This window comes from Helianthus annuus, chromosome 1 (assembly GCF_002127325.2).
Source record: "Helianthus annuus cultivar XRQ/B chromosome 1, HanXRQr2.0-SUNRISE, whole genome shotgun sequence".
Classification (NCBI taxonomy): Eukaryota; Viridiplantae; Streptophyta; class Magnoliopsida; order Asterales; family Asteraceae; genus Helianthus; species Helianthus annuus.
This window is the reverse complement of record NC_035433.2, coordinates 116,423,301-116,442,363: the sequence shown is the minus strand read 5'-3', so window position 1 is coordinate 116,442,363 and position 19,063 is coordinate 116,423,301. Positions and strand designations below refer to the sequence as shown.

General features: G+C 38.9%; 1 protein-coding gene across 1 annotated transcript in view; it reads right to left on the bottom strand.

The window, feature by feature from the left end:
* Positions 1 to 436: 436 nt before the first annotated feature.
* LOC110930031 overlaps positions 437 to 19,063 on the bottom strand; it is a 62,901-nt gene continuing 44,274 nt past the window's right edge. The window contains exon 2 of the mRNA XM_035988835.1: positions 437 to 1,404. Coding sequence (XP_035844728.1) covers positions 437 to 1,404 — 968 coding nt within the window. The remainder of the gene's footprint in view (positions 1,405 to 19,063) is intronic.

Genomic DNA, 19,063 nt, shown 5'->3' with positions numbered 1-19,063 from the left:
TATTGACCGCAGGTGTGACGTTGGGAATTTATCTGACGCGAACGGGATTAGCCGTAGGAGAGAACATTCTGGCAAGTCCTCGTGGAGACCTTAGGGCATTTTCTTGTAATAAAAAGATCTTAGTTCTTTGGCTCCTCCTGTCCCCGACATGGGCCAAGAAGCAACCTATTCTTCACGCAACATCCTCCATGCCTTCAGGCAATTTGTAGTTTGTAGAGGCGTATCTTTCCTCATGAGTCATGATTGCTTCGTCGTTCATCTCCGGGACGCGGGTAACGATTTTCCGCTTGGTTGCTCGATCGCGGGTTCATCCTAGTTACTATGTCGAGGTCGTTTATTAATTAGCCTTAGTAAGAGTGGGTCGACTAACTTACTCTCTACTAACCTAAGTAGATTCCTAAATTCATGAGATGCGAGACAAAGGTCAGCACCGTTATCAAATAACGTGAATGCAAGACTTTGGGTTGACAAAGAACGTACCAGTGACCATATCTGGATCCTGGCAGGCCTTACTAGTTCCGGTGTTGGATGCTTCTTCGTGGTCTTGGTTAGTCTCCCTTGGGCAATCCTTTCTAAGGTGCCCGATACCACCGCAGTTACAACCTTCCTTTCCTCTTTTCGTCTCCTGCCAACACGTTTCCCGGTCGTGTCCCCTTTTTCCACAGTTGTCGCACTTCCTATTACTGCACTTCCCTTTATGATGGCGCTGGCATACTTCGCACTTAGGTAGATTACCTAGGTACATCTTTCCCTTTTTGGCCCTTCTCCTTTCTTTTGCCTGATCACCTCCCTGAGATTTACCAAGCTTTCTTTTGTTCTTCCCAGATGTCTCCATTGTTGTTTCCTTTTTCTCATCCGGAATCGATAGTTTCACCAACCTAAATGCTTCCTTAGTGAGCTCCAGTCCTGTTACATGGGCAATCACGGGTGATGGCGGCGTCGATGCCATCATCAAGCTCAAGGCCTGAGGTGTCAATTCCCAAATAGATTGCTCCATTCTCTTCAACTGGGGTTCCACTAGGTACGGAGTGACTCGCGACAAATCGTAAAGCCTTTTCACGTGCTTTACCACATCTGGACCTTCCTTCTGTAGCTCCCTGAACTCTAATTCCAACCCCTGGATATCCTTCTGAGAACAATACTCCTTTCGCATTATCTCTTTCAGCTCGCTCCATGACATCGCATAAGCTACAGCCTCGTCCAACTCTCGAACCTTACGGTCCCACCATAACAGAGCTCCATCTTGTAGCAATCCGGAAATGTATGGGACTTGCTGCTCTGGCGTGCAACCACTCATTCGCACAACGGCATCCACATTCTCAGCCCATTTTACAAATGCTATGGCACCTCCCGTGCCACCGAAATTCGGAGGGTTGCATTCTAGGAAAAACTCGTAGGTACACCCTGTATCCAAGAATTTGTCATCACAATAGGTATTAGCAGGGCACTTTAGGGACTTTCCAACGTATTGTAACGTGTCTCAAGTGACTTAAACATTACCGTTAGGTAGGTCTCTCCCCGAGGCACCTTCGCCATGTTGGTAGCGAAGAACCTCGTGCCGAGCTCTGACTCGAGAGGCGTGCGCTAACCATTCTGCCTCAGTCAGTCGGGTGATCTCTTGATGCGACATCTTCTAGGAAGAAGTTCATGTTAGTCAGGTCTCTTCTATTCAGGGAACATAAATAGTTGTTTGGAGCACATGTATCTCACATGTGTAAGTCATTATATTACACATCACGCAATTCATCAAGCAAGTAATTGGGATCATGCTTGCCGAACGTATATCAAACAAACACGTGTTTCTCAGTCATAGCACATTCCCATTATATTGGTATTACGTCTTATGATTAGGTTTTCATTATACGGGTAAGCACATTGCATCACAATCATAACGTTCGTACGTAATTTGAGGGTTTCGTTGAATAAAAGTATAGCACGTAAACATGTAGTATCAAAATTTTAGTACGCGCATAAGCGTTACTGATCACATTTAGCAATGACATGGTGACTGAGCTTTCGTTGATTATTAGCCATAATGTTTTAGCACATGCTTTATGACAATTGGTTTCCATCGTTTTCCGGCTACAATTTCATTGCCTTACAAAATGTATCACATTATCAGGGCCATCGGGTCTCTCTACCCTTGCCCAACAAGTATATTAGCATATCTAAATTGCGTAGTCAGACGTGGTCCTCTCAAATCTCCACAATCTTGGGGTCTCTACCCAATCGTAACGCAATCTGCGTTATCCAGGTATCAACATTTCTAGTAACTAAGGTGGGGGAGAAGAGAGTAGTAAACTGTCGACATGCTTGAATTTCTCCGCGAGCTTGTATATTCCTCGAAGTAGTTAACTGAATTGCCGCTTGATGGTAAAAGGAACGATTATCAAAAATCCCAGGGGACGGTGGAATATCAGGGGTTAAGAGCATAAAAGGGATCCTGATGTATGTGGTGGATCAAGGCATGTTGGTGAAGGACGTGGTGTTTTACTTAAAGTTTTCAGACAATATGCTGTCTTGTGATGTAGACACTTAACTCATGTTTTTAGTTATGTAATGTTATGCATTTGAAGTTGCCCTTCGAGGTGTCAGCTTAGCTTCAACGTTCCGCGACTCTTATCCTTAACTTGCAGTTGCTGTTACATGAGCAACCTATCCTGTGTGCGTTTTTCATAATGCGAGAAATGGTAAGGGTTTATAGTTAACATAGTGCGTTTGTAGGCACCATCCAATTGGCTTATCGAACGTTGTAGTGGTGAATGTAGCAAGCGGTGCGGCCTGGGGAATCTCTTCTAGGTGCGGGTATATCCTGATAGAAGGTGTTAGGCATGATGGCGCAACGGGTATCGATCTTCACAAGGGGAAAACGAACCTCTTCACAAATGAGGGGGGGTTGTCCGATGCAGGTAGATATAAGAAGTGCGATGTCTGGCCGACTAAAAAGAAACAAGGTCGTGACCACGTAAAGGTGTAGGTTCAGCAGGCGCGGCATCGAGCTGTCTCGATGGTGTAGTTAGTTGGCTCAAGTACAGGCTCCGGTCATGTAGCGGTGTGGTGAGTATCAGTGGTGAGTGTGGGAAGCAAAGGTGCATCCATAGGAACTAGAACAGGGGCTGAAACAGGAGTCACAAAGGAGTGTCACAGGAAACTCCAAAGGTGGGTAACTATTGTCATTGTTTATCCACCCACTTCGGGTGTGCGCGTATCGAGAATTAACTTGGGCTGCAAGAAGCGCATGATTGAACTGTACAGGCACAAGGTCAGGAAAAGGGGCAATAATAGGATCAGCAGGAATATCAGCAATGTGAGGGGCATCAACATGGGCATCAACAGCATGCTCATCCTCCAATAGCGGAGCAACAATAGGATGGTTATCGATAGGTACATCATTAATCAAAGGATCCACAGTGGGTACATCTGCACGAATAGGGTCATGCTCGAATACGGGGTCTGAAGCAGCTACTGGCTTGGGGCTACGGTAGGTTCGGGATCATCAAAGGCCATATCAAAGTCGAACTCAGGATCAATAGGGTCAACTGGATCAGCGGGATCCTCCATGGGCTGGTCCATCGGGATAAACTCAATATCGTGATCCGGGTCGAATCCCGTAGGAAAGATGGGATCAGAATCCTCTATGTCGTCATGCTCAAAAGCAAAGCTCGGGATAGGTGCAGCAGAGGATGCCTGGTCAGGATCCGAGTCGTGTGCAAAATGCTGTGCGCTCACCTCGTGAGAAGGTGCGGATGCCACAGACTCAAAGGAGTCTGGGACCGGTGAATGTGCGGGTGAATCCTCAGCAGGGGCGTCAGCGATCATCAGAAGATCGCCAGCGGGAAGAAGGGCTGCATCCGGAATCTCATCCTCAAAAGGCTCGTCCTCAAACAAATCGATATCGTCGTCAGCCTCGGCGTCGAGTAGCAGGTCATATGCGGGATAGACAGCTAAAGGAATAGGAGCTGGAATCACAACTAGGGGCAAGTACTCAGCAGGAGGGTCATCAATAGGCTCATCAGCGCCATCGGGCAGAGCGAAGGGCTGGAAGTCATCGTCATCAGTGCTCGTGTAATCGGAGGTATGCACCTCGTGCTCTGAAGATATAATGTCGTCAGATACTATGGGTAAAGGTCCGGTGGTATCCGAATCACATACGCATAAACATGTCACATGGCACGGGTGACTCATGATGTCAGTAACATAAACACAATTATGCACAAATAATCAGGTAATCAGGTAATCACATAAGTTACCAAATAATAATCACATAATCCTCCTAGTCCCACTAGCCTCCCAGCCTCCCAGACTGTCCTTTCCTAGTCCCACTAGCCAATTTTCCCAGCCTCCCAGACTGCTCTTCCTAGTCCCACTAGCCTCCCAGTCTCTCATACTGACTCCCTAGTCCCACTAGTCAATTATCCCAGCCTCCCAGACTGACTCCCTAGCCCCACTAGTCAATTCTCCCAGCCTCCCAGACTGACTCCCTAGTCCCACTAGACAACTACCTCGATCCATTAGATCGAGCCTCGGCCTCCCAGACCGAGCCTCAGTCTCTCAGACCGAGCCTCAGCCTCCCAGACTGAGCCTAAAAATAATAAATAAAATGCGCTCAACATTTGTTTATAAAAAGGTTTTGGATCTGGACTTAAGTGGTATGCAGTAAAAATGTTTTCGTGAGAGCCCTAGTGATCATAGTCTAGACTCAAGAAGGAATCCTAGTTCGCTATGATCAGAGCTCTGATACCAAGCTGTCACACCCTGGCTTTGCGGAAGCGTGGTTAATTTGGTGTGACTTCTTAATACCATAGCTTAATCATAACAAAGCTATATGAAAGTAAAACCATGCAAGATCATCCATTGTTTAAGTTTCAAAATAAAAGTACCACAACATTGTTTTAAAGTACCGACACATGCAACGGAAGTTACAACCTAATTCATAAAAACATTGTTCAGAATCACAAACATAAAGCAGACGTAGTTTAAGAGCGGTGGCTCGTCCAGGCAAGAGACACGACCCCTAAACTTTGGATGACCTTATTTCTCATACGCAGCGTGAAAACGTATCATACCATGCCAGATCCTTAATTACCTGAAATACATGTAAGTTGGAAAAATCAACAAAAATTGTTGAGCAAGTTCATGTGTAGTGAGTAAGTAAAAACCTTTGTAAGTATAAAATCCTGGTATGTAGCAAATAAGGAAAAAGAGATCACCAATGGTTTGCAAGGCCATTGATATGTGTGAAATGCAAGTAGGAAGGCTCAAACCTAGCAAATTTATGCGCCGGGTACAAAGTCATCCCGAGGTCCGTTACGCTGGGCCTGGGACTGGGCTCGCTACACCCAAATAGATCTATCGCTCCTGCCCCTCGGTCCTACCCTGAGGATTAATGACCTCAAGTTTCCGCCTACCCAGTTCACATGATCTAAATAACAACCCTCCTCACGCTAACCATACCATATAAGAAATATTCGCAAACATAGTAACATGTATTTCACCCCCGCAGTTTAGAAAACTGAAAACAGTTAAGAGAAAAGGGGGACATGAACTCACAGCGGTGCGTCTCTACCAAGTATACTCCAAATCAAGCAGCTGTGCAACGACCTACATGTGCTAATTCTATTAGACGGATGGCCGTGCCTTAGCTTTATAGTTTACATTTTTGGGAAATAGTTAGACAACTATTTCGTGTTTATATCTTGCATGTACTTGGTAGTTAATCTCCTTCTCAAGGATGGGGGATTTGATACATGTGTATTTGTATTATATCGTTAAGTCCCACTTAATATATTTTTACTTCTTATTCCAAAATCCCAAAAATATTATATTTTCTCTTCACATAGTACTTCCAAAAATAATACGTTGACAAAATACGCGTTCATGAATATTTCCGCCTAATGCGTAAGTTACGTTTTAGTAATCGGGTGGTAATAGTAATTACCGTTGTAACTTATATGTTTGTTGTGTAAGCGTTTGTATTATTTTGGGTTCGTCAACGTTTGTAAATATTATTTTTATTCTAAAAATAATATTTATATATTTTCACAAAATAATCATAAACAGTGTGGTGACAAATATATTTATCGAATAAATATTTATCACGTTTAGTTTCGTGAAAATCCCACCTCCGATTATTTAGTAAATAAAGTCATGGCGAAATATATTTGAAAATATATCAAAATAGTTCTAACACTTGTAAATAATTCTAAGTGTTAGATATTAGAAAAAAAAATTTCGCCAGAGTTTCCCCTGTAACTGGAGGTGGCCACGCTTTCAAGCGTATCATTTTCTTTTACAAAAATCACTTCAACAACCTTTTGATTCAATCAAACAATTTCCAACGCATTAAACTAGTTTTCAACACATCAAACTTGCCGACTAGTATGTAAATCGCATTATTACATGAACTTGTAGTTTTTCCGAAAACTATTGTGTAGATCCCCTTATATTTGGTGGATCTTTGTATGAAATAGTTTAATCTTGTAAAAACCCCGTTTTTAGAATAAATCATTCTTTACAACTTCCCGTCATCTTTCTCAAAGATTGATATTTTGTCGAAAACTTCTTATTTCACAAGTGTTTATACACTTGTGGTTTGTAAAATCACATTTGTTAGTATGTCATCCGACTTTTATAAAACATGATTTTCTCGACACATGGTTCTACGAAAATACCACTTGCACATACGTAGATCCGCTAGTTTTAAACACCATTTTACTAGTAAAAATACTTTTACACAAGTTCATGTTTCTCGCGTGGTAGAGTTTCACCTTTTAACCCTCGTACTGATAGAAACAAGCTTATGTCAAGATCTATGATCTTAACAAAGTCGGGTTAAACGATGATCCGAGCCACCACATCGTAGATCGGGCCTCAATAATCATCATATTTAAACACTACAACTTTTACACAAGTTATGATCTTTTATCCAACAAAATTCAAGTTTTTAGTAAACTTTAAAGATTCAAAAGATGGGTTTCCGCATTTTAACCGTTATAAATCATATTAACCACTTTAGATATGTTCGAGAGTGAGTTTTAAACATTATACCTCTAGCTCGGGGCTAGGGAAGATTCTAGGCGAAAATGAGGTGGATAAAAGCGAAGTAATGAGGTCCTTCCGCTTCCGTTTGCTCCAAGGCTCCTAATACGTGACCCGTAAGGCTTGTATATACTTGGAATGGATGAACAAAGCTCGACAATGGATGGATGGTGGTGGGGAGTCTTCGGCCGAGAGTGGGGAGAGAGCAAGAGAGAGTTTTTGTTGGTGATTGTGATGTGTAAGAACTCATGTGTTAAGTGGTGATATTTATAGACAAAGTTATGATCATCGTCCAACGGATTTCGTGTCTCCTTGATATTAGACATAAATCAATTTAATAATCAAAAGTTGTACTCTCTAGTTACATGAGGACCAAACCGGCCCAAGGGGGGGGGGTCACTTGGTTCGATTCCAAGTGTGTAGTTAGAGTTTAGTTACGTTAAGTAGGTTAACTTTAGGGGTTAACTCCGTTAGTTGTATGATGCGTTATAAAACGGGTGTTAGGGTAATCAGGGACCCTAACTGGCTCAGAAAAAGACCAATAATACTTTTGGCAATATTTTTATCTTCCGGGTATAGTCCGGTTGTTCGGTTAGATAGTAATTCGTTAAAGCGCTTAAGAAAGCTTTTAAGTGTCGTTAATACCATTTTTAGTGACGCAACTTACTCCCGACACTTTGGAAAGTGCCTAGTAATATTTTTCTCATGATTTGACATTTTATTAGCTAATTAGAAGCTGAATTGATAATTAAAGTGTTGTGTTTTGTGCTTAGAGTACGTTTTAGGCACATCCAATCATTATATCTTATTCCTAGAGACGCAGTTTCACAACCCTTGTATCCTTACACACACTATGGGTGTAGTAAAATATTTCTGGCTCATACAGGCCTTAGAGGCAGTATCTGCCTGATGCTGACTTTTATCAGCATGTTCAGTAGGTTATCCGTTCATAGTGCTACTGTGCTTTTGTGCATCATGTTTGTTACTAGGGTTCAGCCTGATAATAATGTAGTGACAATATGTAAGGTATGATGCAGATATGTACAGGTATCAACAGTCAAGTAGCAGTCTATCCATAAATTCAAGTAAGCACAGTAATTAAGCAGTAAATTATTATTAATTAAGTAGTACGGAAACCTGGTTTAGTGAGGGTTGTCACATAAGGGATTTGGTGCAGGTACCCTAGGTATCTCCTCCGGGTTGAAATCATGCATTTCTACTTGGTTTCCAAGGTTTTCTATTTCCATGGGTTGATCAGGAATCGGTGGTTGTGGTTGGGGTGCTAGCATTTGCTCCACGTTTGGGTCAGCTGCAGTGGTTGCTAAAATATGGATATTCCTATTGAGCATATCCTGGGCATAGGCATCGGTTTCTCTTTTAGCTGCGGCTAACCCTCGCTGTTCCTGCAACTTTTTTATACGTTTCCTACGCTCATGTGCTCCCCTACTGAACCATCCCCTCTTTTTCTGAGGAAATGGCTCTTCAGACTGAGCCTTAAACACAAAGATTCCTTCTTCCGTATCAGCAGAGTACCCTGAGAGGGCAGGCTGAGAAGAGGAGGTACCTTCGCTTCTAGGCGAACCAGACAATTGACGGTACGCGTCAGATGGTCCTTGGTCGCTCATACTGTAAACTAACAGATAGTTAGATAACTCATAACAAGAAAATACACTTATGCACGTATTTCCGTAATTTATTTCCTAACACTTTGAATTTTGATGTCAGCGGAACACATCTGTGGCTGAATCAGTGGCATAGCTCTGATACCACCTTCTATCACAACCCCCGATCCCTAATCCCCGGGAACGGGCGACCGCAAGCCAGTTTCGGTGGTATCACGTTATTAACCAATTTGGCAGTGGAAATTTTCATCAGGACCGTAGTTAGGAAATATTTAATCAGAGTAAACCACCACGTTTTATAACATTAAACACATGGGTAAAACCCAAGTTTTTAGTACACACATTTCATAGGAATAAATCCTATTTTATTTAATAAAAACATCTATTTTATTCTTAGGTAATTTTATTGCCACTTTTCCAAGCCTTCAATGCTGTCCAGCTGGCTTCTATTTGGCTTTCACATTTTGTTACCTAAAACGCGTTTTGAAAACATTTTGTCAGTGGGAAATACTGGTGAGTGAATCCCAGTTTAATCAAGTTTAAGTAAAACCATTTCACAGAGTACAGTATTGAGGGCGATCCCGCAATTACATTTGTTTCCAAGTTATATCAATTATCACCTGTCAGTACTGTCAGACCTGACTTGTGGAAATGTTACTCCTTGATCATGTGGTAACAAATTTTGTATACAAAACCCCAACATACCTACGATAATTGTATTCTTACAAATACTCAATAACTGTTATTCACATGGAAAGGTATTTAAGGTTTTGTAAAAACAATTAACAAAAGGTTTACAAAAAGTGGATCAACTCACATTGTTGTTTTTGGATTATCCTTTAGGGTTTCTTGGTGCTAATCTATAAATTACACAAATGCACATGTGTTAGTATAATAACCCATTTTAACATTAGTAATACCCTCCCCGAGACGTCATTCCAATGACTACGTCGGGCAGAACCACGACAACCGTTACGGAACCTTAGATCAATCGAGCAGAGTATCTAATACGTCTCCAGGGGTTATAATACTTACATCATAGCAGAACCTCGCTATTTAGGGGGGTATAATACCCGAGTATAGTGTACACTACGTAGAAATTGAGAGAGAAAGAAAGATTTTGAACGAAGTAGACTGAAATCCGATGGCCTTCTTATATAGTGCTGAAATCTGGTCTCCACGCGGCCCGCGTAAAAGTAAGCTAAGGCTTACGCGGCCCGCGTCAACATCCAGTCAACGTATAGCTTAGCTGGGTCAGCGTATAGGTCCGCCACGATGTCAACACGTGTCGGCTCAGGGTATCTCCGCGTTGTAGGTCTCTCGCGGCCCGCGTAAAGTTGAGGTGAGGTCCTACGCGGCCCGCCTAAGCTTAATATTTATTGTTTTTAATTTATTTTATATGTTATGATCTATTTTGGGCTCGGTTTTCACATACGGGGTATATTTAAAGGCATTTTAGGACATTTTAACATATACTAGAGTATTCGAACAATAATCAAGGATGACAGTTTATTGAGGATTGTTACACCCTTGCTTGGGATTCAACCCAAGACCTCCCACTAAGAGGCAAGTGCCTCTACCAAGTGAGCTAGCCCCACTTGGCAGTACTCTTATACTTAACTTTTTATTAGCTTTTCCGGAATAATATTTCTAATAAAAATACATCAATATATATTCTCAAAATATATATTTTAGGAAATATTACGTAGAAAAATTACTTATAGTTTTTCCCTTGGCAAAAATATTTATAAATTTCATATAAATCTCAAAAATAATATATTTTCAAGTCTAACTTATTTTTCACCCAAGAATAATGTATTTCATGTTCATTCACGAAAATATATTTTTTCTCCCAAAAATAATATATCTTCTAATAATTTCAAGAAAAAAAATATACGTTTTCTTTTCCAAAAGTAATATATTTTCTCGTTGACAAAAATATGACATATTCTTGTAGTAATTATAAAAATCACATTTTCATTCTCTCGGTGTCCAAAATACTAATTACCAAAAAATACTTATGAATTAATTTTCTGGGATATTTTTTAAGTTATATTCCTTGTTCGGTTTCTCCAATATTTTGGGAATAAATTGTATATTTATTTCTTGGAATTTTGGTAATATTTTGGATTGTAATTTCTTGGTATATTGGTGAGTTATATTATTTCAAGTCCTAAAATAATATAACTAATACATATCATATACAAATAATCACACACATTGTGACATCTAAATATATATTTTCCTAAATACATATTTAGTCATTTTTATTTACAAAAACCAACCTCCAATATTTATAATTTTTGGTAACAAAAATTATGGCAAACTTTATATGAAAATTCATGGTTTAAAATATGCTTGTAAATATTTGTTCAAAAATATTTTTCTAAGTGTTTAATTTTTAGAAAAATTTTGCCATAGTTTCCCCTAAAAATGGAGGTTTCCATGCTTATCATATCATTTTCTTTTATAAATCAACAACAAATCAATCCACACTTACCAATTTGCCAAAATCAAGCATAAACTACTACCTCATGAACTTGAAAATTCACAAAATGTGTAGTAACTTACTAGTGTGTTTAGTAAGCCTAGTTACCCTTTAAAGTGTGTTTGTTTATTTAAAAACTTCATTTTTGAAGGAACTGGTTCTTTACAACTTGTAATTAATTTTTCTAAAAATGTTTCTTCTTGAGTTTTTCTTGTTACATATATATATTCCTACACTTGATTAACCACTAAAAATGTGGTTAATTTCTTTAAGAACCAAAATTAAGTAAACTTTGTATTTTTAACTTGATTTCTTGAAAAATCATTCTTGAAATCATAGATTTACAAGACTTTATGTTTACTTTAATCATAACTTAACAAGAAAAACAACTCATACTTTTAATTTCATGATTTACATGAGGATGATCACTTTGATCTTAACATAATCATCCTCTCATCTTGCTAGATTATGTCTTTAAGCACTATCTAGCAAGATCATATGATGATCAACATCAATAACACGAGCAAACAACAATCAACAATCATAACAATACTTAAACAACATGATTTCTTATGTATTTAGTCTTATGTTCAAGTTTCATGTTCAAGATTTATAGTGTTCTTCATGATTAACAACATGTATCTTCTTTTAACACCAAAACAAGATGTAAAATGAAGAGTAGAATGATCTTACTACTAGCTCAAGGTTAGGGATGATCACTAGATGAAAATGGAGTGGATAAAAGCTTGTGTGAGAGGTCCTTTAGCTTCCAAGAGTTCCAAGCTTCATTGTACACCTTCTAACACCTTTGTATATGTATGGATTGTATGAGAGGTGAAAGATGAAGATGATGGTATGTGTGTGGGTGTTCGGCCAAAGGTAGAAGAGAGGGAAGGAGAAGAAGTGAAATGTTGGTGTGTGATGAAAATGAATGTTATGATCTTGAGGTTTAAGTTATAATCTTCTCACACTTTGTAAACCATTGGTTTATATGTTTAGTAAAGGTTAAACAAGATCCAATATAAAATGCAAATAAAATCTTGAGTGGGCCATGCGTGTTGGCCGATTGTAGGTGTGGGGGGGGGGGTTCTTAGGCTAGGTGATAACCAATAGTTAGTTTAGTTGGTTAAAAATCAAGTATTAGTTAGGTTAGTTAGTTACTAGTTGTTATATAATGTGTTATGATGTTCGGGGACCATAACTAGCCTCGTAATGCTAAAACAATGCTTCTAGTAAGAATTTGGTGTTTTGGGTAGTGTCCGGTTGTTAGGTTGGTTATCGGTTCGTTAAGGTGCTAAACTATGCAGTTTAGTGTGCTTTATGTTATCTTTTGTGACAGTTTTGATTCCCGACACTTAGGAAAGTATTTTGGACCATTTAACCATATTTCTGCATGATATTAAAGTGTTTAAATGCTGAATTTTGCTGATTTCTGCAGTTTATGTGAGTTTTAGGCACTTTCCGGCACTTAAACTATCTCTAGGAAGGCAGTTTTGTGATCCTTACTTTCCTACACTTTATACTAGTGTAATACTTGGTTTCTTGCTCATTCTGTGTCTCAATACAATGTCTGTCTATGTACTGAACTCCGTCAGCATATTTCTAATTTATCTGATAACTGTGCTAACTGTGTTTCATGCATCATTTGAATCAACAAAGTTTGCATGCAATAATGATATGTCATTTGCAATATATGATGCACATGTATGTATATGGAAAAATCAGAAAGCAATTCTAGTCATTAATTGTAATTCAGCACAGTTGTCACAGTTTTGTTGGGGTTTGGTTGAAGTTTGAGAGATGGTTTTGCTCCATGGCTATGGAGGTTGATAATGAAGATCTAAGGGATGTGTTTTAGATCTGAGAAGAGGGAACAGGGATATGTATTTTTTTAATTTAATTAGTTCATTAAGAAAAAAAAGGTGGGGACATGTGTTTCTAAAGGGTATTTTTGTCATTTCACACCCTCTTAACTGAGAAAACTAACTGATGTTATGCACAGAGACTATCCAGGAACGAAAATTGAAAAGTTGGGGAGTATAGCTATAATTTTAGAAAGTTAGGGACTAAAGGTTAAAAAATGACAAACCACAGGAACTATCCGGGCATTTAACTCATTATTATAATATTAAAATAATAAAACTATTAAAATATTATTAAAATTATAAAACTATATATATTATTATAATATATCATAAACACTATCAAAAGTTAGTATTATTAATTAATTAATTAATTATTATATTATTATTATATTGTATTATTATTATATTATTAATAGATAGGATAATATTAAAATAATAAAACTATTAAAAAACTATACATATTATTATAATATATCATAAACACTATTCTTTATTAATATATAGGATAACTATAATATTAAAATAATAAAACTATTTAAAAAACTATATATATTATTATAATATATAAAATACACCGGTTAACACCGAGTTTATTCAACTTAAAAAGTAAAGAGAATAACCATTATTATAATATTAAAATAATAACACTATTGAAAATAATATTAAAATAATAAAACTATTAAAAAAACTATATATTTTATTATAATATAACATAAACACTATTCACAAGTTTGTATTATTAATAGATAAGATAATATTAAAATAATAAAAATGTTAAAAAAACTATATATATATATTTATAATATATCATAAACACTATTCACAAGTTTGTATCAATAATATATAGGATAATATTAAAATAATAAAATTATTAAATATATTATATATATATGTATATTATAATATATCAAAAACACTATTCACAAGTTTGTATTATAGGATAACATAGTATAATTCATTTTTTCGCTTGCAGCTTTCTGTCAATATTTTTTTTTTTTTGAAAATATAACTTCATTAAAATACACCTACGACCCAAACGGACAAAAGGTCAATACAAAATAACACCTCGACCCTTCCACCAATATTTTTATTCCAAATTTTATTCAAGACATCCTTTTGTAATTGATTCATCCCACAAACATAACTCCATAACTCATAATTCTTCTAGAAAAATTAAATGATCTTGTGTTGTTTTCAGAGCCACCTACATCTAAGAGAGAAACTAAAACAAACAATTAATGTGTCATTTATTTTTTCAATGAATTTCACTTAACCATTAATAATAAGTATTAAAACCTATTAAGAGTACTTTGAGAAAGAAAATTAATATAGTATAATCATTAATTAACTAATATAATATCTTCTGAGAATTTGGTCTAGTGGTAAATTGATCTGTCATCCCTAATGGTAACGCAGGTTTAATTCTGCTTGGGCCATTTTCAAAGGACATCTGGGTGAAGGAACGAATCGGGGCTTTAATCCCGGGTTCGAACCGAACGGGGGACGAGAGTTTACAGATCCATCCGGTTCCTGTGCATCGGGGGGCACGGTCTCATGGCGGTCGAGAAGTCGACCTTGGACGTAGCCCTATGCAGGGCGGGTTTACACGTGAGATTCTTTGTCGTTCAAAAAAAAACTAATATAATATCTATTAATTAGATATAACTTCTTTTGAGATGAAATTACCCCGTTTAGCTCGTTTCCACTTAAAATATCAAACTCCAAATATGAATAAATTTCAAGTATAATTTATTGCAAACAACCCTAAAATTACTCAAAAGTTTAGGAATATTTATATAAAAGTGTCACACCCCAACCGATGGCGGAATCATCGGGGCATGGCACTGAGCGAAACAGATTGTCCAGAAGTTTCCACAACAACTATTAATACTATTCAGTTAAATGATACGTCCCATACCGTATCCCAAATAATACAATAAATTATTACAGATAACAACCAGTCAAGTAATTCTGTTCCGACAACTCAGATTTAAATAAAATAATATAAATATTGTTTCTGCTTCTAAAGACCCCTAGATTTACTGCTACAGACAACTATTTGTTGGGGGCTCTAGACGTTTTATTCTAGCCTCGCTTCCCTAGCAAGAATGCATCTTAAACACCTGTCACATAAGTTAAAATAAAGTCAATACATATAATGTAAAGGTGAGCATACAAGTTTGATATAGCATATAGAGTTCGAAATAGTTTACGCATAACCAGCACGTACACAGAGGGAAACGAAGCATGTTAATTATCGACATGGATCTATCGATACCAATGACTGCGGGTTGCCTGTCTGAGACAGTTCGCAATACATGATTACCACCGTAATCAATGCAAGTAATTGTCCTTAACAACCCACAACCCCCGTGTGAATGGGTGCTGAGTCCAAACTATAGTACTACGTCGTTAAGGCATGTAGACAGCATTCCACGTGTAAACACAATCAACAAGCATTCATTTAGTCACGTAATACATGCATAATTGGTTAGCGTTTAAAGTAGTTGAGTAGTGTGTTCGATTGTGTTTTTGATAAATAACGTATGTAACACCCAAAAGTGCTAAAGCAAAAAGGGTGCGAGTATACTCACAGTGATTGGTTGATGGATTGAAGGGAGCGCTTGAGAACAGGGTTTGCCTGAATAGTTCGATAGCATAACAATGAGTAATACGCAAAATGGAAACAAGTGATGATGGGTCGAACTGCCTGGTCGATCGAACAGTTGGTTCGATCGAACGGGTTGTTCGTTCGACTGGACAGTCCGTTCGGACAGCCTATTCGATCGGCCGGTAGGCTCGATCGGTATGACTGTTCGAGTGGATTGTTTCTTCCTTTGAGTAGGATGTGTTTGTGTATGATGGCTTATCCTTTTGAAGTTTTCGTTGTAGTATTTGAGAACACTGAAGTGTCCTTACCTTTCAGGTCGATCGATCAAACGGTCTGTTCGATCGGCTGGCTTAACCGATCGGTTAGGAACTTCAGAAATGGGTCCTCAAAAGAATGTCACCTGATCGAACAGCATGTTCGATCGGGTGGCACTCCAACACGTTGAACGAATTGAAAATCGATTAAGTGTTGAAGTATAGTATCTCATGATCCGATGAGTAATGTTATCAAATAGCTCGTTCGATCGAACATCACTTCGATCAATACCATACTTCATAAAATTGTCAAAGTGTGGGGCCACTTGCTAGCCGATCGGCTGGCCCGGTCTATCAGCCGACATGTCCGATCGGCTGGGCTGTTCGTTCGAACAGCCTGTCCGATCGGTCAGCTTTCTGACCTGGTCGGCCTGTTCGTCTAACACTTGGCTGTCCTGGTTTGTTTGACGTTATATCGAGGTATTTTGACAACGAGTTGAACCATGGAACCTTCGTTCTTACTTGTTTCCCCTGCTCGGACAGGAATCACCCAAGTCCGGCCAGTGAACGGTTCGGAACGGTAGTTTAACGTTTAACCCGAAGTCGGTGCACGTCGTAGATAGAATCCAAATCTTGAACCACACAATCATTAGAATGATTTGTGAGTTGTCTCAAGCTCCGTTTCTACCAGTTTGAAGGCATTGAGTGTAAAAGAGTTGAAAGAAAGTTGGAAATCATTCTTTCAATCCTTCACATCATGTAAGTGTTTAGATCTGTGATAGATCTTAGTTTGTTTTTGTGGAAATCGGCTAGATCCAGGTGATTCTTGGTGGATTGAGGCCAAAACATGATGTTCTTGAAGAACACCATGATGACATCATCCTAGAATGCTTGGATCTTGATGATTTCACGGTTAGAAATCAAGATTTGAAAGATAGAAAGGTGTAGAGGCATGTATTGATCAAGAAAGTACAAGATTTAGGATGAAAACTTACCGAAATCGGAAGAAATCTAAGAAAAGAAGGGGAGTACGAGCTGGTCGGTCAGAGAGTTTCCAAAAGTGGAAAGAATGACAATGACAGGCCTATTTATAGGCTTCCCAAAGAGGAAAGGGCTGGCCGATTGGCCAGGCTGTTCGATTGGCTAAGAGCCTGATCAATCCACAGCCTGTTTCGAGTGTTCGGCGTGACGATTTCTGATATTTCGATTTAGATTGAAGACGATACGAGTACGATAGAGTTTCCTATTCAAATTACTTTTAATCCCAACCACTATATCTACATATAAGCATCTATATCTTGCGTAACCTCTTTTCCACTACTATCATGATTCGATTTCGATTGCATTTGATTGAGTTTCGAGTTTTGATTTGATTGATTCGATTGATCACCACACAAAACATAAAGTAAGCATGCACAGGTAACACACAAGGCACACACACAAGTAATATAACACCAAATTCGCATAATTCGAGTTTCGAGTTCGATTGATGATTCAGTTAGCTTGATTATAGATTGATTAACTTTATCGCATTGTTACTTCCTACTATTCACAGTCGTAAATCGTTGCGCGTCGATTAAATATTCGATTACTTCGATTCCTTTGATTGACAACACTTACTCCACATAATACAAAACATAAAATAGACTAATTACAGTCAAGAAGTCAAAGTTGACTTGGACTTTGACTTTGACATTCGAAAACACGGGGTGTTACAGCTTCCCCTTGTTTAGGGAATTTTGTCCCGAAATTAGGCTCGAAGCTGCACAGCACCGTGAATGATATTACCAATTTCTCGCTTCAGATCTTCATTTGAATAACTGCGGGTACTTGGCCTTCATGTCGCTTTCTAGTTCCCAAGTGAACTCCGCGCCTCGTTTACCTTCCCATCGGACTTTCACGATAGGGATGCGCGAGCATCTGAGTTGCTTGGTTTGGCGATCCATGACTTCGACAGGCTTTTCCACGAAATGCAGCGTTTCGTTGACTTGAAGGTCGTCGAGAGGTACAATCAGATCATGATCAGCTAGGCATTTTTGGAGGTTTGACACATGGAAAGTCGGGTGGGCGCTACTAAGTTCCTCCGGTAGTTTGAGTCTGTAGGCGACTTTTCCGATCCTTTCCAGAATCTTAAGAGGTCCAACATATCGAGGCGCTAGTTTCCCTTTCTTGCCAAATCTGACCACACCCTTCCAAGGTGATACCTTTAGGAGTACGTAGTCGCCAACGTCAAATTCAAGGGGCTTGCGTCTTCTATCGGCGTAACTTTTCTGTCTATCCCTGGCTTTCGACAAGTTATCTCGAATCTGGAGGATTTTGTCAGTCGTTTCTTGCAGTAACTCGGGACCGGTTAATTGCGAGTGACCGATCTCGTGCCACACAATGGGCGAACGACATCTTCTTCCATATAAGGCCTCGAATGGTGCCATTTGAATGCTGGCATGATAGCTGTTGTTGTACGAGAATTCGACTAGTGGTAGGTATTTGTTCCAACTACCACCGAAGTCTATGACACACGCACGGAGCATGTCTTCAAGAGTACAGATCGTTCTTTCAGTCTGTCCGTCGGTTTGAGGATGAAATGCGGTACTTAAGTTAAGCGACGTACCGAGCGCTGCTTGAAACGTTTCCCACAATCGTGAAGTAAACCGAGCATCACGGTCTGAAATGATGTCACGAGGCGTACCATGATTACAAATGATCTCGTCGGTGTAGATTCGGGCTAGTCGTTCTACCTTGTAGTCTTCCCGTATTGGCAAAAAGTGGGCTGATTTGGTCAGACGATCAACTATAACCCAAATGCTGTCGTGACCTGATGGTGTGGGCGGAAGTTTGGTTATGAAATCCATAGCTATACTCTCCCACTTCCATATAGGGATTGGAGGTTGTTCGAGTAAGCCAGAAGGTCGTTGATGTTCAGCCTTAACTCTCGCACAAGTCAGGCAACTCCCAACATAGAGGGCGATATCTCTTTTCATTCCCGGCCACCAGTACTTGTAACGAAGGTCCTGGTACATTTTATCGGCACCGGGATGAATAGAGTATCGGGATTTGTGGGCTTCGTTCAATATAATCTTTCATAAATCGGTCCGCTTAGGGATCCAAATTCGGTCCAGATAATAGAAAATCCCATCTGCTTTTCTTACAAGCTGAGCTCCATCGTGATAGATTCTCTCCTTCCTCAG